At 35.8% G+C, this 23,805-nt stretch overlaps 1 protein-coding gene and 2 long non-coding RNA genes across 3 annotated transcripts; 1 reads left to right on the top strand and 2 right to left on the bottom strand.

Moving 5' to 3' along the window:
* The first annotated feature begins 259 nt into the window (after positions 1 to 259).
* Positions 260 to 862, top strand: LOC129876982 (ferredoxin). The gene has a single exon (XM_055952456.1). It carries the CDS (start codon positions 321 to 323, stop codon positions 753 to 755), a length of 435 nt encoding a protein of 144 aa, XP_055808431.1. The 5' UTR covers positions 260 to 320; the 3' UTR covers positions 756 to 862.
* A 9,989-nt stretch (positions 863 to 10,851) lies between these two features.
* On the bottom strand, positions 10,852 to 13,477 carry LOC129876981 (uncharacterized). The gene is made up of 4 exons (XR_008763448.1): positions 13,416 to 13,477; positions 13,240 to 13,322; positions 12,628 to 12,672; positions 10,852 to 11,348 (listed from the first exon to the last, which is right to left on the bottom strand). It is a non-coding gene; the product is annotated as an uncharacterized LOC129876981 (long non-coding RNA).
* A 1,617-nt stretch (positions 13,478 to 15,094) lies between these two features.
* LOC129876854 (uncharacterized) lies at positions 15,095 to 17,469 on the bottom strand. Its single transcript, XR_008763426.1, has 3 exons — positions 16,989 to 17,469; positions 15,875 to 15,980; positions 15,095 to 15,491 (listed from the first exon to the last, which is right to left on the bottom strand). It is a non-coding gene; the product is annotated as an uncharacterized LOC129876854 (long non-coding RNA).
* Between the last annotated feature and the right edge of the window lie 6,336 nt (positions 17,470 to 23,805).

Raw genomic sequence — 23,805 nt, 5'->3', positions numbered from 1 at the left:
TCGAGTTGTTAAAATTAGCTAAACAAATTACTTGTCAGTTTGTGGATATTTTAAATGCGTAAAATCTTTTTTTAAGTGTCACAAAATTCTTAGCCAAAATTTTGAATTTTAAAAGATTTTTCCAATCTACTTAATTTTCAACGTGATAAGGCACTAGCCACATCGTGTTGACACGTGGAAGATAAACCAGCCTTATCTTTCCCCAAAGCACACTACATCCACAAGCCCTTCCCTTGTTCAATCCTTATATCTCTGGTTTATCCTTCTCCAAAGGACACTAAATTTCCAGTGAGAGAAAAGCAAAGAAAAGAATTCTAATAATGGCTAGTATTTCTGGCACCATTGTTAGCACTTCTTTCTTCCCAAGAAAGCCTGTTGTGACTAGCCTTCAAGCCATACCAAATGTTGGGCAAGCTCTCTTTGGTCTTAAAACTGGTAGAAGTGGGAGGATTACTTGCATGGCCACTTACAAAGTGAAGCTTATTACACCAGATGGACCTGTTGAATTTGATTGTCCAGATGATGTCTACATTCTTGACCAAGCTGAGGAAAAAGGGCATGATCTTCCTTACTCATGCAGGGCTGGTGCTTGCTCATCTTGTGCTGGAAAAGTTACTACTGGAAATGTTGACCAGTCTGATAACAGTTTTCTTGATGATGACCAAATGGCTGAAGGATTTGTGCTCACTTGTGTTGCTTACCCAAAGTCTAATGTTACCATTGAGACCCACAAGGAAGAGGATCTTGTTGGCTAAGTTCAACATTTGAATTTCATGAGCATTTAATTACCTTTTTTCATATGTAATTTTCTTTGTTAATTTTCATCTATGTTTTAATAAAATGGGATTGAAATTTATCCATAGTTCTGTTTTGTTACATTAGAGAATATCATCATTAATATTTTATTATATTCCCATAGACTTGGGGCTATTGAAAATTAAGTTTACAAAGTTAACAAGTGTTAGATGTGCAAGCACTACATCTTTGATTCTAATGAGAGGCCAAAGATATTAATGACGAGGAAGGCCTTTTCATTAATATTTGCTCTGTTATTTCGCCCAAGTCTAGGTGGAAAAGAGATATGGGGCGTAAATCTTGAAGGGCCAACTGAAAAATTATTCGTAGGCGATTCATCAGACTGTTTCTTTACAAATCATTTTCTGAGTTACACAATAGTAGCCTAATCTAGCTTAATCATATTAGAGAAGTGGTCACATAACAAAGCCAACAATAAAATTCTCATGTAAAAAGGGCTTATATCGATCTGCAGCTAGTCAGCTAGTGTAGTGTTGCTATCTCATTCCCCTCATCAATTGTAGACAATCTTGATAGGGAGCATAGATGATAAAGGGAAACCAGTTATTCTTATGTGTGTTAGAAGATGTAATGAATTCAAATCCGAAGATGACACTAACAAGTTTCTCAACTACATTAATAAGGCTAAAATTCAATTACAATTCCACAAATAAATGTAATGACTCAAAAGATAAAAGCCGAAGGAACATATATGTACATCAAAAGAATTTGTACTGAAAATCTAGGCTCCGGGAATATGGAGCACTCCAAGATAGCTGATTAGAAGTCCTAAATTGGCGGATTACTAAAGCGAGTATTTGCACCTACGAGCATGAAACGCACCCCCTCCCCCCCTTTTTCGAAGAGAGTAGGTCAGTACGAAATACGTACTGAGCATATAAAATATAAAATACCATAAGAAAGATCATAACTGAAGTAAAGAGTCCAGGAGACAAGTATGTTAATCAAGAACTCACTATATTTGTGCCTTACGAAATAAATCATGCATATCATTATCACATACCATACCCGGCCCATTATGGGACTCGGTGCCATAATCGTTTCATTATATTATCATATCATCATATACATATACCGTACCCGGCCCTCTAGTAAGGGACTTGGTGAATAAAGTCGTGCGCACGTATACCGTACCCAGCCCATCGTGGGACTCGGTGCCATAACCATATCATTGCATTATTATATCATCATATAGCGTACCCGGCTCCCTAATGAGGGACTCAGTGAATAATGTAGTAAAATGTGCGTGATAACATACCCGGCCCAGGACTCGGTGCGAGATGTAATAACAGTATGCACGAGCAGAGTAGTGAATAACCATCTATATTTAGATCATCATTTGAGACTTCCATAGATAAGTAGGCTAATTAATACTTGAGTATCAGGGCGATAGTCATGTTCAGTACTCTTTGAATGTCATTATGAACTATATTAAATAAAGCCTCAAGGGTCATAGACACATATCAAGATAATGCGAAACTACTTATGAAAGTTAAGGAGATTAATTGTTATATCCCATATTTTATACGGTTGGATATTTTAAAGTAGCCGTGGTAAGTGAAGAAAATGACCATCTTCCAATTTTTTTTTTATACAAGTTGGTTATGAATATTATTTATGAACATTAGTAGTGTGGAAATATTGGGAAAGGCTAAGGGCAAAAAGGAAAATTCGCAAAGTGGCCTATGGTAATATTATGGAAGGCTAGGGGTAAAATGGGAATTTCACAAAGAGTTCAAGAAAATTCATGTAGGGGTGGGCCCCACATGCCACATAGCAACCCGTGATTGGAGGATGGGAGGTGTTGGACCAATGAGGATTTGACATGTGTCACCACTTAGGACTTGACATGTGTCACCACTTAGGGGTTGACACATGTCACCCCCTTAAAGTAGCCTATATATATGTGTCCCTTGACTCATCAAGTCCACACTACTCTAGAAATTTCAAGACAAAGAGAGAAAATTCTAGAGCAAGAAGAAGAAAAGAAACTCTAGGAAACTAGAGAAACTAGTGGCGGCCAAGAGGGAAACAAAATTGAGTTTTCCGATTTTGTCCCGTAAATTAATTATCTAGGGTGTACCATGATGTTATGAAGGTATTAGTAATGAAATTTTATGGTTTGAAGCATCACCAAAATGTCACCAAGCAGTCCCAAAGTTCTAGCCGCGCTAGGAGAGCTTCCGAGGCAAGTTTCGACGAGTTTGACGAATTTTGGGCAAGGTAAGGGTTTTCCTTTCAAGTTGGAGTTTATGATGTTGTTATTAGGTGTATTACATGTCCTAAATATGGATGGAAGTAGAGAAATTGTATAAGGATGCTTGATGTTAGAAACTACTAAATTAAAGTCGTAGTAGTTAAATCGAAGTCGCGTAGTGTGTTGTCGTTGTGGCGCTGCGGGTGAATCTGGTTGGGTTGTATGTTGCAGGGATTTAAAGTGTTTTAAAAAGGTTGTGGTTGCTTCTGGTGGTAGCCACACGACCCCCCATTTGATATGGTTAAAGATTTTACGAAATAAAGGTTAAAAACTCTATTTTGGTATCGTAGTTTTATGCTAGTTGTTTGGAGCTTGTGTTGTGTAAAGTTGAGGTGATTTGATTGTATATATACTGCTGGTTGTTGTTGTTGATATGGTTGTTGACATGGTGGCCGAGTTGAAATCTCGGGGATGGTGTATTTATAGGGGAGATGCTGCCGAAATTTCGGCAGATTGGAAATTAATTTGTTTGAAGGATTAAGACAAGTATATGGTGGTGAATCTAATGACTATGTCAACTCTCTTGAATGTAGAAAAACAAGTTGGACTCATAAGCGTAGCTAGTAAGGCGCGGCATAGGTATGTAAAGCTAACCGTTCCTTCTTTTGGCATGTCTTTGGCATAAGTATGTAAGGTTTACCCTTCTTTCTCTTGGCATGTTTTGACATAAGTATATAGAGCTACTCTTTTTTTTGGGCATGGTTTTTATGAAATAAGTATATGACCTTTTATACAATTTCAAGGAAGTCCTATTCGTAGAGCCACTAGGATGGACCATTTTCTTGAGTTTTCAAAGGATATTTTTCTCGTTCTTATATACGTGTATATGATTTCAAAAGTTTTATTTTGATATAATCCATGATAATTTTTGAAAGGTACTTGACATGACTCTTGTCTTGATTTTTTTGAATCATAGCTCATTTCAATTATTCTACGAGTCTTAAAAATTGGTCCTATGTGTATATGTATACGATTTGGCGCCTTACAAGATTGTGACCTTATTCTACGTTTTCTTAATATTATCCTTCATTGATAGTCTCATCCTATAATAATTGTTCCTTCAAGGTGAGACAAAGCGACCATGGTTAGTCTATAATACAATCGGAGGTTATCGACCTTCCGTCACTCCGATAAATACACGACTTTCGTTAGGCTCTCGTGCATGCTGTCTATATATATATGTATATGTATATGGGGGATATAGAGAGGTGTATATGTGGTGCTATAGACGCATTCCCACCTGATCAGTTGGAGTAATTTTCATCCCGGACGCGGGATGCCCGAAAGTGGGACATATGTGGGCAAGCCGACGTTGTTCGGTGATATGACTTTTATTTTCTATGTATATGAAAAAGAAATATTTGTAAAGATAACACAAGCATGCATGTCATCCGGCCTAAAAGTCACTCATATGTACAGGTTACTTCTCTACCTCATGATATGTTCTATATTTCTATTCTGTTATTATTCATATTTATATTCTTTACTATGTTACTATTCATGCCTTACATACTCAGTACAAAGCTCGTACTGACCCCCTTTTCTTCGGGGGATGCATTTCATGTCGCGCAGGTACACCCAGATGAGTAGAAGCTATTGTAGAAGATATTCCAGTGGGGTTGGCAACTCCACTTGTTCTGGAGTGCTGCCGAGTCAGAGTTTATGCACTATAATGTTTCGTTCGAAGTTAGAGACTTTGCAGACAGAGTCGTGGGTATAGAGTGTCAGCTTTGTAAGCGGCGTCACCAGCCGATATGTTATTATGTCGTATGTCACGAGTTTTGTGGGATGATAGATTTTGGAAAAAAAATAATTCACGAAACTTAGATATGTTTTTCATTTCTTATTGATGTAAAAGTCTAAGAGATTAAGTATGTACTATGAAGCAGCGGGTTCGCTCGGCTCCAAGCATGGGGTCGGGTGCCCATCACACCCTATTAATATCGGGGCGTGACAAAGTGGTATCAGAGCAGGTTGGTCTAAGGGTTGTCTGCAAAGTCGTGTCCAGTAGAGTCCTGTTTATGGATGTGAAGCCGACCACATTTATAAATAAGAGGCTACGGGGCATCTAGGGATTGTTGACCTTCTTTCCGTCCTAGATCGTGCGATAGAGCCAAGTCATAGGAAAAAAGATTCCCTATATGAGCTTTATACGCGACAGAAGGAGGTGAATAACGATATGACGAGTTATAGAGGTAAGTCTGGATATATTTGCTTTGCTACCTGAAACTGGAAATACTGGAATATGTCATATAGCTGTATGTTCTGTGAGGTACTGTTGATGTTTGCTACGCACAGATTTTGAATAGTAGGTGTGGTGAGGAGATCTTGCCAGACTGGGTACGCCTAACAGGAAGAAGCGTGGAAAGGAAATACTGTAAATAAACAATAAGTGAGATGCGTTGTTTCAGAGAGGTTATGGATTTGGCATGGCGATGAAGGTGCGATCACTACCCTCGAGAATCTAGGAGTCCAGGACGAAAGATAGTCATGCGCGAAAGTGAAAGGTGAAGATTGAGGATCAAAAAGGGCAAAACAGTAATTGTAAAAGGAGGACGTGTTACGAAAGTGTCTCGGCATCTGTAAGACCTTGACTCGCTCCCGATATTGTAATAAAGGTCATATGAGGAAGTGGACACGATTATATCGGCTTTAATGCACCCAATTCCATCAAAGTTACGAGGTTAAACGAGCTTGGGCAAGAGTAGTACTAGGATGGGTGATGCCTCTGGGAAGTATGCAAGAATTCTATATATTCAGACGTAAGATACAAGTGAGAGGTTAGAGTAACCTAAGGGAAAACTAGAGTTTATGGAATGGCTGGAAACCTTAAGAGGCCGCGTAAGACGAGGAAGACTAGGCTGGTGAAGAAACCAAAAGTGCATCACAGCTCTGGAATAAGGATATGCTTGAACAGCTTTTGGAAGTATTTTGTGGGCTAGTCGATGGTATATATATACATGTACATATGAATGTGTAGGATGTCCCACGTACGATTGTATCAGTGAACATATGAGTTCCAGCAACTAGTGTCACGGTAAGGAAGGCATTAATCATGCAAGGGTATCAAAGATCGAGCGACAGCAAGAATAAAGGGCACAAGTGTTACAACATACGGTATTATTATTTGACTATAGGTTAAGATTGAAAATTTTGGTGGAACGATATTTGGGAAATAAAGAGAGTGAGTAGATGGAAAGCAAAGAGATCAAAGTATTAGGAGGTGAAAAGTAAAGAAACCTCAGTAAGTGAAACTCCCGAGAGAAATTACCAGCAAAGCGCGAGACCATATTATATTAGGCTAAAGAGGGATCACAACCTTCTCAAGTACCAGAAAAGGAAACCCATAACGTGGGATGAGGACTCGTGTAAGACCTAGGAGTTCGAGTATAAGAGAATGGAGTGCGGGATAAGGAATGGACATAAAGAAAAGGACAGCAATAAGAGGAACCCTCCCCAAGTATTAAGACACCCCATGAGGTCAGTTGAACATTCGAGGACGAATGTTCTAAAGGGGGGGAGGATGTTATATCCCATATTTTATACGGTTGGATATTTTAAAGTAGCCGTGGTAAAGTGAAGGAAATGACCATCTTCAAATTTTTTTTTATACAAGTTGGTTATGAATATTATTTATGAACATTAGTAGTGTGGAAATATTGGGAAAGGCTAAGGGCAAAAAGAAAAATTCGCAAAGTGGCCTATGGTAATATTGTGGAAGGCTAGGGGTAAAATGGGAATTTCACAAAGTTTTCAAGAAAATTCATGTAGGGATGGGCCTCACATGCCACATGGCAACCCGTGATTGGAGGAAGGGAGGTGTTGGACCAATGAGGGTTTGACATGTGTCACCACTTAGGACTTGACATGTGTCACCACTTAAGGGTTGACACATGTCACCCCCTTAAATAAGCCTATATATATATGTGTGTGTCCCTTGACTCATCAAGTCCACACTACTCTAGAAATTTCAAGACAAAGAGAGAAAATTCTAGAGCAAGAAGAAGAAAAGAAACTCTAGGACACTAGAGAAACTAGTGGCGGCCAAGAGGAAAAAAAATTGAGTTTTCCGATTTTGTCCTGTAAATTAATAATCTAGGGTGTACCATGATGTTATGAAGGTATTAGTAATGAAACTTTATGGTTTGAAGAATCACCAAAATGTCACCAAGCAGTCCCAAAGTTCTAGACGCGATAGGAGAGCTTCCGAAGCAAGTTTCGACGAGTTTGACGAATTTTGGGAAAGGTAAGGGTTTTCCTTTCAAGTTGGAGTTTATGATGTTGTTATTAGGTGTATTACATGTCCTTAATATGGATGGAAGTAGAGAAATTGTATAAGGATGCTTGATGTTAGAAACTACTAAATTAAAGTCGTAGTAGTTAAATCGAAGTCGCGTAGTGTGTTGTCGTTGTGGCGCTGCGGGTGAAGCTGGTTGGGTTGTATGTTGTAGGGATTTAAAGTGTTTTAAAAAGAGTGTGGTTGCTGCTGGTGGTAGCCACACGACCCCCCGTTTGGTATGGTTAAAGATTTTACGAAATAAAGGTTAAAAACTCTATTTTGGTATCGTAGTTTTATGCTAGTTGTTTGGAGCTTGTGTTGTGTAAAGTTGAGGTGATTTGATTGTATATATACTGCTGGTTGTTGTTGTTGATATGGTTGTTGACATGGTGACCGAGTTGAAATCTCGGGGATGGTGTATTTATAGGGGAGATGCTGCCAAAATTTCGGCAGATTGGAAATTAATTTGTTTGAAGGATTAAGACAAGTATATGGTGGTGAATCTAATGACTATGTCAACTCTCTTGAATGTAGAAAAACAAGTTGGACTCATAAGCGTAGCTAGTAAGGCGCGGCACAGGTATGTAAAGCTAACCGCTCCTTCTTTTGGCATGTCTTTGGCATAAGTATGTAAGGTTTACCCTTCTTTCTCTTGGCATGTTTTGACATAAGTATATAGAGCTACTCTTTTTTTTGGGCATGGTTTTTATGAAATAAGTATATGACCTTTTATACAATTTCAAGGAAGTCCTATTCGTAGAGCCACTAGGATGGACCATTTTCTTGAGTTTTCAAAGGATATTTTTCTCGTTCTTATATACGTGTATATGATTTCAAAAGTTTTATTTTGATATAATCCATGATAATTTTTGAAAGGTACTTGACATGACTCTTGTCTTGATTTTTTTGAATCATAGCTCATTTCAATTATTCTACGAGTCTTAAAAATTGGTCCTATGTGTATATGTATACGATTTGGCGCCTTACAAGATTGTGACCTTATTCTACGTTTTCTTAATATTATCCTTCATTGATAGTCTCATCCTATAATAATTGTTCCTTCAAGGTGAGACAAAGCGACCATGGTTAGTCTATAATACAATCGGAGGTTACCGACCTTTCGTCACTCCGATAAATACACGACTTTCGTTAGGCTCTCGTGCATGCTGTCTATATATATATGTATATGTATATGGGGGATATAGAGAGGTGTATATGTGGTGCTATAGAAGCATTCCCACCTGATCAGTTGGAGTAATTTTCATCCCGGACGCGGGACATATGTGGGCAAGCCGACATTGTTCGGTGATATGACTTTTATTTTCTATGTATATGAAAAAGAAATGTTTGTAAAGATAACACAAGCATGCATGTCATCCAGCCTAAAAGGCACTCATATGTACAGGTTACTTCTCTACCTCATGATATGTTCTATATTTCTATTCTGTTATTATTCATATTTATATTCCTTACTATGTTACTATTCATGCCTTACATACTCAGTACAAAGCTCGTACTGACCCTCTTTTCTTCAGGGGCTGCGTTTCATGCCGTGCAGGTACACCCAGATAAGTAGAAGCTATTGTAGAAGATGTTCCAGTGGGGTTGGCAACTCCACTTGTTCTGGAGTGCTGCCAAGTCAGAGTTTATGCACTATGATGTTTCGTTCGAAGTTAGAGACTTTGCAGACAGAGTCGTGGGTATAGAGTGTCAACTTTGTAAGCGGCATCACCAGCCGATATATTATTATGTCGTATGTCACGAGTTTTGTGGGATGATAGATTTTGGAAAAAAAATAATTCACGAAGCTTAGTTATGTTTTTTATTTCTTATTGATGTAAAAGTCTAAGAGATTAAGTATGTACTATGAAGCAGCGGGTTCGCTCGGCTCCAAGAATGGGGTCGGGTGCCCATCACACCCTATTAATATCGGGGTGTGACATTAATCATTATTATGTCTTTAAGAATAGGAACTTACACATACCAATGACTGTCCAACGTATAGAAGACACACGGGCAGTAGCTCAGCTACTTTAAGATTTTTAACATCAAAAAGTGAATAAGAATCATGAATCATACTCGGAACCTATGAATGGAATTACCCCAAAGCTCATATCATATACCACTTATATGTAAAACATGCCAAATGAAAGAAGGAATATCTTTACATACCTTCAATGCTTATCCGTAACACAATATGTATATGCTGCCTGTAGTGTCTCAACCTATATTAACACGTTAAGAACTATGGTTAGCTATGGAAAGGTATAAAACGTATGTTAATGTTAGTAACTTATTTCTAGACAATTGGGAAGCACTTCACCTATATAGCTCACTCCTTTCACATCCCAGCTAGCCATACAACCATCAAGTAGCATCAACAATCACACGTTCAAATTCCATGTTAAGGATAGCCAAGACAAGATTCAAGAATACTCTGAACAACCCATATAATATTTTAAACAGCCCGACATTCACAACATTCAATAACAATCCACATACGACTACTACATATTCAAGTTATCTTTAATGATCCATAGTCTTAACGTTTCATCGAACGATCTTCTAACAGTCCAACCAATACAATAACTGTAGTCATACTTAATCTTCCAAGCTCAATAAGAACAACAACAACATATCAAAATAGCCCCTAACTAGCAACATAAAAGATGCTCGAAAACCTTGCGAACACCTACGAACATGCCAAGCAACCCACCTACTATTCTTATACGTTATTTCATACAAGCTTTTAATCAAATTTAATGGCATATAACAGCAGGCACACGATAGCAACATCACTCATTCAAATGCAAGAAAACTTTGTTAACATTACATGAAGTTCTACAACAGCCCTCAAACCATTACAACTTTAATTTTAGCCATTTAATTCCTTCATCCTCATCACATAATCCATGACAACAACAACTAAAATACTAAATAAAATCAGCTTGCCAACTTCAATTAAAACAGCCCCTACAGCTTCAACAACACTCTAACACCAACATACATAATTTCATACATCCAATTCATATTTACACATTCATCACACGTCCAAATTCATCCGAAAACATATAAAAAATTATTAACTCTTACCTTAACTAATTGGCTCCTTAAGTTGGCTGAAACTCGTGGATTACACGTTACTGCTCCAATGATTAATTCACGTTGTTAATCACCTCCGATTGGTTAAAAATACCTTAGAGAATTAATTTATATATGTTGCCTTAGGGGTTGGACACGTGTCCATAGTTGACATGTGTCCCACTATCATCCACACACCAATCAGCTTCTGCCATGTGACTTGGTGGGACCCACTTGGGGGTCTAAGCATGATTAATTAATCCCTAATTTCCACTAATATTTATAGACCAAATAAAATTTATAACCAATTCGTGTATTAATTAAAATCGGGAATAAAAATCTTTATCTCGCATTCTGAAATGATCTTGTCCATTACTTTAAGAAAATAGGTGCATCACCTCTTTAATTCCTGCCACAAGATTGTAAGTAGTTGCATCATCTACTTGCCCTTTTCATTTAATATACAGTCCACATATTCTAAGTAGGTGCATCACCTACTTATTCTTTTTAGGAGGTTAGCAATTAGTCTTACTGTCACACCCCGATCTCAACAGGGTGTGATGGGCACCTAACCCCGTGCTCGGAGCCGAGCGAACCCACTAATTCATATTACATTCTCAATCTCTTTAGAATTTTGCATAAAAAAGAAATGAAAAACATAGCTACGCTTTCCGAATCTTGCAATCCAAAATCCATCATCTCATAAACTCATGACATACTACATAATAACATATCGGTTGGTGACGCCGCTTACAAAGCTGACACTCTATACCCACGACTCTATCTGCAAAGTCTCTAACTTCGAATGAAACATCATAGCGCATATACTCTGACTCGGCAGCACTCCAGGAACAAGTGGAGTTGCTAACCCCGCTGGAACATCTTCTATAGTAGCTTCTACTTGTCTAGGTGTACCTGCGTGGCATGAAACGCAGCCCCCAAAGAAAAGGGGGTCAGTACGAGTAATGTACTGAGTATGTAAGACATGAAAATCAGCATAATAAAGAACATAAGGTATGAACAACCATATCGTAGAATCATAGACATATAGTGAGATAAGAGAGTAACCTGTACATATGAGTGCTCTTTTAGGCCGGATGCCATGCATGCTTGTCTTATCATATAAAACATATCTTTTTCATATGCATAGAAAATAGAAGTCATATCACCGAACAACGTCGGCGTGCCCACATATTTCCCGCGTCCGGGCATCCCGCGTCTAGGATGAAAATTACTCCAACTGATCAGGTGGGAATGCGTCTATAGCGCCCTATATACACCTCCCCATATCCCCCATATACATATACATATACATATAGACAGCATGCACGAGAGCCCAATGAAAGTCGTATACTTATCAGAGTGACGGAAGGTCGGTAACCTCCGATTGTATTATAGACTAACCATGGTCGCTTTGTCTCACCTTGAAGGAACAATTATTATAGGATGAGACTATCAACGAAAGATAATATTAAGAGAACGTAGAATAAGGTCACAAACTTATAAGGCGTCAAATCGTATACATATGCACATAGGACCAATTTTCAAGACTCGTAGAATAATCGGAATGAGCTATGATTCACAAATCAGGATAAGAGTCATGTCAAGTACCTTTCGAAAATTACCATGGATTATATCAAAATAAAACTTTTGAAATCATATACGCGTATCTAAGCACGAGAAAATATCCTTTGGAAACTCAAGAAAATTGTCCATCCTAGTGGCTCTACGAATAGGACTTTCTTGAAATTGTACCAAATGACATATACTTGTTTCATAAAACCCAAGCCAAAAGAAAGAGTAGCTCTATATACTTATGTCAAAACATGACAAGAGAAAGAAGAGTAAACATTACATACATGAAGCCGTTCTTATCATATCCATCATAGACATATTCTCATCCTCGACATCATCAATGTCATTGTAAAACATATCCATCGTCATTGCCATAAAAGCTTGTAATACTGTAAACCTTTGTTTTGGGAAACTATAGACATTTTGGAAAACATTGACGGGTTATAGAAAGAAAGTAGTCATTTCCTTGGGACCATTGACACCTAGCTTTTGAAAATAAAGAATATATGGAAGCACTTATTAAACCATAACATCGGAATCATGCCTTGAAAAAGAAGGGTAAGCCTTACATACTTATGCCAAAGACATGCCAAAAGAAGGAACGGTTAACTTTACATACCTGTACCGCGCCTTACTAGCTTTTCTTATCTTCCAACTTGTTAGTCTACATTCAAGAGAGTTGACATAGTCATTAGATTCATCACCATATACTTGTCTTAATCCTTCAAACAAATTAACTTCTAATCTGCCGAAATTTCGGCAACATCTCCCCTATAAATACACCATCCCCGAGATCTCAACTCGGCCACCATTTCAACAATCATATCAACAACAACAACCAGCAGTATATATACAATCAAATCACCTCAACTTTACACAACACAAGCTCCAAACAACTAGCATAAAACTACGATACCAAAATAGAGTTTTTAACCTTTATTTCGTAAAATCTTTAACCATACCAAACAGGGGGTCGTGTGGCTGCAACCAGAAGCAACCACACCCTTTTTAAAACACTTTAAAGGCCTGCAACATAAAATCCAACCAGCTGCACCCGCAGTGCCACAACGACAACACACTACGCGACTTCGATTTAGCTACTACGACTTTAATTTAGTAGTTTCCAACATCATGCCTCCTTATACATTTTCTCTGCTTCCAGCCATATTTAGGAAACGTAATACACCTCATAACAACATCATAAACTCCAATTTGAAAGGAGAGACCTTACCTTTACCGAAACTCTCCAAAACTTGCCTCGGAAGCTCTCCTAGCGCGGCTAAAACTTTGGGGCTGTTTGGTAACGTTTTTGGGCTGTTACAAACCATAAATTTACGTTACCAATACCTTCATAACATCTTGGTACACCTTAGATAATTAATTCATGAAGAAAAATCGGAGACTTACCTTTTTTTCCCTTGGCCGAACCCATTCTTCCTCTAGCTTCAAGTTTCTTCTCTTCCTTTCTCTCTAGAACTCTCTTGAATCCTCTTATTGATAAAGAAAACTTAATGGATAAATATGACTTAAAAGTCATCAACATATATATATATATAAGCCACTTAATTAATGGGCTAAGTTCCAAGACTTGGGCCCTTTCCTTGTGTTGGGCCTCTCTTGTTTTCCTTTTTGTTTTCCAAGCCCAATCACTTGGTTCCTATTATTATTATCATTATTTGAGCCCAACAAAACCATAAGTCGTATTAGTAATTCACCAACTAGTTTCCAAAATTTCCAATTTTGCCTTCGGCCTTCCTCCATATTTTCACACCAATTTTTCCATGAACATCACACCGGTACTAATTAAAATGAATAAAATAATTCACAACTTTACTCCTTGCAAGCTAAAAATATATTTTTTTCCCTCTTTCCGCATGCCCAAAAGTGCGGGATATAACACTTACCTTAAGAACCTGTGTGATCCTTGCTACTTAAGCTAGACGTGTAATCAATTATCTTAATTATATAAGACATCCGAATCAGTAGCTTAAGCAAGTAGGTCGATTACTATGATAAATTATTTGGCCTCGAACCCTTTTCAAATCCTTTCAACCCTATTTCAAACCATCACTACTCACATTGAACTAATCTATGCAAAATATGGGGCGTTACATCCTCCCCTCCTTAGGATTATTTGATAATGTGATGGATAATATGGATCACATGGCAGCTTTAGAGGAGCTTAAAAACGTTTCAATGTATAAAAGTACACGATATAACACCCGCTTCCCCCATTTCTTCCCCAAACAGAAATACAACAGAGCTTGAAAATTATCCATATAAAAATAATTCTAGTCACTCACTATGGAGAAAAATAAATTCAAGAGTCATTCCTTATGACTTATGAGGTACCCTTCATTGGCGAGGCACTAGCCAAATTAGCTTGAAGCAATGCCAAAAGTAAGCTATAAATGACTATTCGAACCATCAAGACCAAAAGAAGACAGATTTTCAAAAAGTTAATACCAATTAATTCAACAATCTTTTTCGATGCACCAAAATCATGCATGCTTAATGCAACTTTATTATCAAGTATGTTTGCTCCTTTAATAACATATCTCATCAAATTTAAAAAGAGCTAGAGAGGGATTTAATATGCAGGAAACAAGCTAAACCTCGTTAGACGAAAAAAAAGCTTTAATAAATCCAAATATAAGTTGTTGAAGTAAACTGCACAAAATTTTAAAATGCAAATCAAGTTGTGGTTAAGATCTATTGTGAGCCACATAAATCAAGCCAAGGCAGCAGTATTTATAAGAATATGAGTAATCGATCTTCTAAATAATGATACAAGAAATGGCTCTTTCAATTGAACAGAGATAATAACATCAAATACAAACAATAACACAATGGCAGCAACATTCAAAATGCAGCAGAATAACTCCACATTCACACCATGCAGAGTTAAAATGTATAAAGATAAGGCATACTTTCTGCCTGATTTTTCAACTCTGATTATCTTTCACACACAAAAAAAATGTTCCACCAACCCATTCCATCCAGTTTATTGTTGTATAAGATTAGCATCAGGAGATGGCATGTAAAGAAGCTCATGAAGCTAAGAAACATGCCCCAATGAACATGAATTCAAATACCTCATAAAGATTCTGCTTCTTTCACTTATATATTACAAGATAGCTTTGAATTGTTTCCTCCAATAAGTGGTAACAAGAAGGCAGTTTTCACCTTATAACTACAATTGGAGCTAATTTCATATGAAGATGAAAAATGCCCCATCCTTATAACAGTATTATACAAGTGAATGAATAAATGTCTGTTCCAGGAGTATTGGAATGAAAAAGGGATCTAGTGTTATACCATTGGGGCTAAGAATAAGGAAGCATCAGCAACTCGAGAAGTAAAAATGACATTCGGTCTAAAATTGTGAAGACATTCAACAATCGGAGCTGCTCCCAAGTACACACTAACATTCTTCAGAGAAAGTGTTGCTACTATACTCATAATGCTTATGTAATCAAAGATCTGCAGAAAGAGGATGAAACGATACCATTAAGATTTAACAGATGAATCCACATAGAAGCATCAGAAAAATAAGAAACTAGACCTGCACAACACAATCTTTGTACTTCAAGGAATAAATGATCCTTACACGACCTATTGAAAATAATGTATACTACCAAATTTTACAGCAACATGTCTAAGGTGATCCTCCTAATTTGAATGTACCCCAATTTTTTTTGTATCAATACGATATGGTTTTTCAGTTCGGAGGAAGAATGAGGAAAACATGGAAGATATTATAATGGTAGTTAGAACATCAACTTATTTTCTAGAACATCAACTTATTTTCACCTGGGTTATGCAAATTGTACGTGATCTAACTATAACAACTTGATGAGCCATACCAATAGTTATGAAAATGCTCAATTTGCTTGCAATTTGTAAGACTTCATCCCGAGTGCCAAATGGATCATCTATTCCCCATATTAACATAGAGAAAATATTTATTCGCTGGAGAAAAAGCAACACAGAAAATTAGAGGGAAATCTAGGCATATCACATACTCGCACTCATGTTTGTAATATTGAAAAATTCCATTCTCCGCAACAAAAGGTAAGATTAGTTGCATCTACTTTGAAACTGTACAACACTAATAGTTATCAATTATCATCAAACAAGAAAATTATCACACTTCTAGCATACTGACGAATAGATGAACCAGCTAAAGGAACTTGAAATGCCTATGTATAATGAAACAAAAATAATTATTTAATAAGGAAACATACTATTGGGATCATAACCCTTGCCACCTGATCTCATGGCCTGATAACGTTCAGCAAGGGTGCGCTCTTCTAGAAATTTCAGCACTAAATAATCAAACTCCCTCACTGTATGAAGTAGTTTTAAAGCTTCTATTGGTAGACTACCCCCATATCCAGCACCATAACCTATATAAATTTTTTCATTTCACCTTTAATGAGGATTCACCCTCTGTAATTCCATGAAGTATAGAATATTTAGTTATTTTTCCCCTTATTTTATTAGTATTGTACGTGTAGTAGTATTAAACAATCTAATCAGTCTGATCTCGCAGTCATAAATATCAGGTGTGTCGCCACCTAGTTCTTCCCTTGAAATCTGATCATTACAATATCATAAACAACAACACAAATCGAGTCTTATAATTAAAAAATATCACTAAAGAGAGAGAAAAGAGTGTTTTAGAAGTGGAATCTGATCATTGAACTCCAACCTATTTTCAGCTTAAATTACTATAAACAATCCAGCATTTTCATTATAGACAACTACAAGAAATATACAACTTCAATTAAGTTAGACTATGAATCTTAACTTGTTCTTTAACTTATTCCATTTCAAAGGAACAATAGGAAATAATAAAAAAATCACCTCACAATTACTGAAATGAAATTGATAACATGTATAGTTACCACAATTTTGCATAAAAGTCCTAATGGAAACTAAAAATTTATAGACATAGAGATATCAAAAGAGAGAGACCTGGAGAAGTGAGCATGTTACATATGATGTGGGTGATCATGTCCGCCTTTAGTAAACACGAATTTGAAACCCATGGCGTTGTTCAACTTCGCATCATAATTTCATCACATATGCTACAGTAGTTTCAATAGAAAAAAAGGTGAGAGAGACTGTAAACTCACTTTCACTAAATAGAGATTAGGACTCCAAAATGTATTCCTTCCGTATGTGGGAAGAGAAATTTAGGGTTTTTTTATTTCCATCTAGTGCCCAATTTCGATATATGGCCCAACTATCTCCACTTTTTAATTAGATCTGAACATACCCTCCTTTTTCAGCCTTTTCCCTACTTAGAAGATGAGAAGCAAGACCCGGAACGAAATTTGTTCATTTCACAAACAGTCTATCTACTTCCATAATATAATTGTAAGGTTTACGTATATTATATCCTCCTCAGACCTCACTTGTGAAATTTTATTGGATATGTTGTTCTTGTTGTTGTGTGAACATGCTATAGCTAGCAGTATATGTTTCAATTGATCCACAAATGCACAAAGATGGGAGGTTGGGAATATATGTTGGGTATGCATCTCCTTCTATTATAAAATATTTAAATTCTGTGACTAAAAATTTATTCATGATAAAATTTATTGATTATACAGCATTAGAGAGAGAAAATAAACAGCTAAAAACAAAGATAGATTGAAATGCACACTACTAAAAAACTGTGAAAAAACAACGCAAAAAAGCGATGGACTGCGTTGCTTTTTTGGTCAAACTCGATGGAAAAGCGACACAGTCACTTCCGTTGCTTTTTTGCTCGACGCTTTTGAAGGAGCGACGGACATGGCCGTAAAAAGCGATGGACTGCGTCGCCCCTAATTGTTTTAATTAAAAAATATATATAAAAAACGACGGAGTCCGTCGTTTTATTTTTTTTAAAAAAGAAATTATTTAATAAAAAGCGACGGACGTTTAGTCTCCGTCCGTCGCTTTGTTTATCTTAAAATTTTGCAGAAGAGCGACGGACAGGGTCCTTTAGTCCGTCGCTTTTCTGGAAAAATATAAAAATAAAAAACCAAAAAAGCGACGGACTAAAGGACCCTGTCCGTCGCTTTTCTGGAAAAATATAAATAAATAAAAACCAGAAAAGAGACGAACTAAAGGATCCTGTCCGTCGCTTTTCTGCAACACTTTTGACAGCAGAAACCTGCAGTTTCTGCTGTCCACCTGCAATCAAAATTCAATTCAATTGTATTCAATTCAGTCGATTCAAACACAAATAACAACAAACAAAATTCGCAAAATACATAATAACAAACATAATTAAACACTTAAAATGAATAAAATCATAATTTAGAACGATTTAAAGTGTTTCAAAGTTAACAAAAAAAACTCAAAATGTTCATAAACTAACATAGGAAACCCTAAGGACTATTTGCTATATATTCATCACTTTCGTCGGAATCATCCGGAGTGGACGCTCTTGAATAACTAGGCGGAGGCTGACGGGCGAGGTTGAGCACTTGTTCTTTAATTTGCTCAACTAGTTCATTCATACTTTTTTGATTCTCGATCCTTATTTTCTCTGATTCTGCCAATGCGCGTGTAAGTTCTGCAATTTATTGAGATATTGCAGCTATCTAAACCCCGTCAATGGCCTCGGCTTGACGCGATGATCCAATACCTTCAAAACCTGATTGGAGTCGTCATATATTATTCCTAGAGTCCATTCCATATATTCGGCCCTTGTGGCTGCCTCCAATCACTTTTTTTGTCCAAATTTGAGTGGACTGTTCAGGCGTTAGCTGAACCGAATCTCCCATCTCACGTATATATATATGTATATATATATATATATATATATATATATATATATTAAAAATAAAACTTAGAATCAAAATATATTATATTATAACTTAAATAACTTAAATAACTTATATAGGCTCGTTCGTCCCTTTCCTCTACCCACTCATCCGGATCCAACTCATTAGTCTTTTTCTCCACATGAGTCTTTTTAAAGACTTCATGACGATAGGGAGTGCGTCCCAATTCTTTTTTCTATAAATAAAAATATAATTAATGAAATAATATTTTGTCAAATAATTTATTTTTGAAAATGTATTTAAACTTAAAATTTAGAAACCTTACCATCTCCCTCTGAATCGTACCAACACTCTTTGCACCTCCGGTGTGCAACGAGCCACCTTTTAGGCTGGCTCTTGCTTTTTTTCCTTGATCGGACAAAGCCTTGAATTCTTCGGTATCCCAATACCGGTATAATTCTTCAAATATATGAGGCAGCATCCAACTCGAAGGTGCCCGATCATCTCTAGTTTTCTTTAGCCAGCTAGACAATCTGGCGCTCGCTTTTCTTTCAAAAGTGATCGTAATGACCATATTATACCTTGGCTCCCAGATACATAAAGTTTGAAAAAAATGAATAACGTTAAATAAGTAGTTAAGTAAAGTATAGTAAAAATATTAAACGTAACTTAAAAAACTAGATTTAAACATATATATACCTTGAATTCTTTAAACATTGCCTAGCGGATACTGTTTGGAATCTCTCGCCAAGAGTGATAGGGCTCAGTATATAGCCTCCTAACACTCTCCTGAAGAGCCCTAGAAGCCTCCTTCGAAGGATGTCACCTGCAAGACACATAATAAACATGTAATTATATCATCAATACGTTATTAATGTAGCAAAAATAAATAAATAAATAAATAAAATATTAAACTTACGAGGATCCATCAGGCTCAATCATGACTCTCCCAAGTCTGTCCCTCTGCCCAGGAGCTAACCCAAACACATCATGTAATGCCTCTGTTCTAGCAGCAGAAGAAGGTGTAGGTGATGCTGTAGGAGTGTCAGTCTCAACACTAGAATCTCTAAGTCTCAGATTAGATATGTTAGGAGACTGAGATCCGGGAGATGGAATTGTGGAGATGGAGTAGAAGAAGATGATACTCTCGAGGGTCGAGCAATAACCTCTGTGGGTAGCTGGTAGGTCTGATCATATGAAGTATATCTGACCTGTGAAGAAGAATCAAATTATAATTAATTAATTTATATATTAGTTAAGTTCAAGTTATGATTAATTCAAGTTATAATTAATTAATTCATATATTAGTTAAGTTCAAGTTATGATTAATTCAAGTTATAATTAATTAATTCATATAATAATTAAGTTCAACTTATAATTATTAAGTTCAAATTCTATTTAATTCAAGTTCTAATTAATTAATTCATATAATAATTAAATTCAAGTTATAATTAATTAATTCATATAATAATTAAGTTCAACTTATAACTAATTCAACTTATAATTAAGTTCAAATTATAAATAATTCAAGTTCTAATTAATTCAAGTCAGATGTTCTAAGTTAAATAAGAACAAAATTACAAGTTTCAAGTATATACAATTTAAAGTTCTAAAATAGGAGTATTCAAGTATCTAATTAAAGTTCAAGTTCATAACAACATAAAGTTTTAATTAATTAGTTTTAAAGTCTAAAAGTTCAAAATTTATCCAAACTAAAATAATTTATAAAGTTCTGAATTCCTAAAATTCAAGTATCTAAAGTTCAAGTTAATAACCACATGAACTTCTAAGTTCTAGTTACTTCTAAAGTTTAAAAAGTTCAAACATATACAAACCTAAAAATTTCAAAGTTCCACTTCCAAAATTCCTAAAGTTTAAGTTCATGACTTTGAATATGGTCTAACTCTAATTAGCTTAATTTGTTCATAAGTACAACAATTCAACAAGATTTCTAAAGTCAACAAAATTTCAATTTCAAAGTTCTAAGTTCAAGTTCAAAATTCAAGTTCTAAGGTCAAGTTCTACATTATATTCAAGTATCCTAAAATTCAAGTATCTAAGTTCTAATTAGTTCCAAAGTCTAAACTTCACAATTTATACAAACCAAAAAAATATTTTAAGTTCAAAAATCCTAAAGTCCAAGTTCATAATTTGAATATCTTCCAAACATCAAAAATCATTCAACCCAATATTTTTCTAACTTGATTATCTTCCAAACATAAAAAATCCTAAATTCTAATTTCTAATTACTTCATGTTCTAACCGTAATTTTATCTTCAAAAACACTTCAAGTCCAACTAACACAATACCCAATTCATAATCTAATTTTAAAAAACCACATTTCAAACTAAGACCCTAAAATTTTTCATTCACATTCTAACTTCAAGAACTAACCAAACTTAACATAACGTTTGAATATCAACAACACTTTAATTCCAACTTCAAAAAAATAATAATTTAATTCACAATTTAATTCTAAAAAAAATCCCAACTCAAAGAAATGACCTAAAATCTAATTTCTAACATTCACCAATTCAAAATCACCTATACAAATTAACTATGTTAATAACATACATTACACAAATTAAATAAAATAAATTAACTAACAAATCAACAAATTAATATTTTTTTTCAAAATTAAAACCCTAAAACTAACCTTATTAACAATACGGAGAGAGAGGCTGACGGTGGGGAGGGGCAGCGGCAACAACGGCGATGGGGGAGGGTGTGACAGCGACAGCGACAGACGGCGGCGAGGGGGTGGGGGTGGAATTTTTAGAGAGAAGGGGGAGGGTTTAGAGAGAGAGAGAGAGCAGAATGAGAAAAAAGTCGGGCTGAGTTTTGAAATATTTTAGATGGAGCGACGGACAGAGTCGCCCTGTCCGTCGCTTTTTTAAAATAGTTGACCGTCTTTCGACCAAATAAGCGACGGACTAGGAGACGTTGTCCGTCGCTTATTTCAAAAAAAAATTGATAAATAAAATATAATAAAAAACGACGAACGGAGATGCAATATTTAAATAATATTTAATTATTTTCAATTAAAAGCGACGGACTCCGTCATTATTTTTATTTTATAATTAATTTTTAAATATATTTATATATGGCGCAAAAATCCATCAAAAATAGCGACGGACATATAGTCCCTATCCGTCGCTATTTATAAAAAAAATTATTTTTTTTATAAAAAAAAGAGACGAATTGCGTCTCAAATCCCGTTGCATTTTTGAGCGATGCAGTCCAGCGCTGTTAATTTCATCGATTTTTACCAGTTTTTTAGTAGTGGCATTTCCCATACAAATAAATGTGAATTGAAAATTCAAAAAATAATCTATTCGCAAAACATTCTAAGTCAGTTTTCAGATGTATTCACTGACCTATCAAGAGTTATTAGATCTCATATTTTAATTTCTAATGCTTCAACGAGTTGATATCCTGATAGGATAGTCGATTAATGCAAATAAGTCCAAACCACGCTTTAATATGATAGATCGATCAATTTCAAAGATAAAAATCATCAAAAAAGAAAAGAAACAAACGATCAAGATAGTCATAGTACGGAAGAAGTTGCTCAAGAAGAATAAGAAGACATAACAATTGATAAAATCTCTAAATAGGCTTAGGTGTCTTAAAATAATGTAGAGATAACAATATATTATGTCTCATCGGAAATAATATGTCATGTCCCGAGCCTATATCCCGAATGTGGCCAGCACTCGAAAATCATTTTTGATCCCAAGCAAACCCTTGGCGTTGTTAACTATAGACAGATAACTCGATGTAACTCGCGGAAGCTAAATTAGATGAGCATTTAACACTTAAGGAGAACTTAAAGCAATTTTCTAAAAATAATCCATATAATACTGAAAAGTATTTCAAAAATGTCTAAAAAGATAACGTCAAACTTACTCTCTAACTATGTCCATGAAGCCTCTAGAACTGATGATGGGTGTCGGAACAAGAACTCCAGCTACCACAAATCCTAGTGACACCTAATACTGAAAGTACTCAAAAGTAATTGAAAAGAGTCCTCCCAAGCAAGGAGGTCTCACTAAAGCTAATGGATGGATGATCTCAACAATGCACCTCTTCATGATTCTAAATATTTGTATTTGCATTATGAAAAGATGGAACATTGGATGACGTTAGTACACGGAATGTACGGTATGTAAGATGGCCGAGTAAAAACAAATAACTAAACTGAAAGGCCAAACATAACTCAACTTTAAATGAAACATAAACATGAGGTAAAAACCAGTCAAACTTTACAATGAAACATGCAATAGAAGTAAAACTTACAATAAGATAGCTTTACTTTATTGAGGAGTTTCTCTAACCGACAACCATCACTATGAGTTTTGTGATGATACAACGTCTTTTTCATATTGCCAGAGCCATCCTATACCTTGCCAGGATATAGGACAAGCTTTAACTTATGAATCTATCTTATGAGCCTTCTCAGAGACAATGAGGAGTCACCCGACCTTCAGTACGATCCTATCCTACGTGGCTAAGTAATTTATGGGACTAGAGTTGTTTAAACTCTCGCCCAACTAAATGCTCAATACTACTCCCAAGACATGCAATGAAATGCTCATACTAAGACTGTGAGTAAAAACTCAAAATGCTTCTTTTAGCTTTCTTTGAAACTTTAACTCATGCTGGTCAAACTTCTTTCTCAAACTCATTCTCGAAATAAAGAAATACGAAATGCTTCAATTCAACCAATTTTGGAAATTATGTACAAAATCAATAATGCAACTTCACGACCTAACCAATGCATTTGAAACACTCGTATTCCCTCAAAACTCATTTTTTACTCTTAGCTTTGAAAGTACGCTTTCTTTTAAAATTTGAAAATCAACGCATAATGACATTAACTGAAACAATTCAATCAAGGTTCATGTGGAAATAAGCATGAAAAACAACTCAAGAATTTGAAGAATTCACAATCTCAATAAATATACATATAATTCAATGAAGGAATTTATAACTCATTCGAAACTCAATAT

The sequence above is a fragment of the Solanum dulcamara genome, chromosome 12 (assembly GCF_947179165.1).
Source record: "Solanum dulcamara chromosome 12, daSolDulc1.2, whole genome shotgun sequence".
NCBI classification, from domain to species: Eukaryota; Viridiplantae; Streptophyta; class Magnoliopsida; order Solanales; family Solanaceae; genus Solanum; species Solanum dulcamara.
The sequence above is the reverse complement of the archived record's forward strand: the minus strand, read 5'-3'. Positions and strand labels throughout refer to the sequence as shown.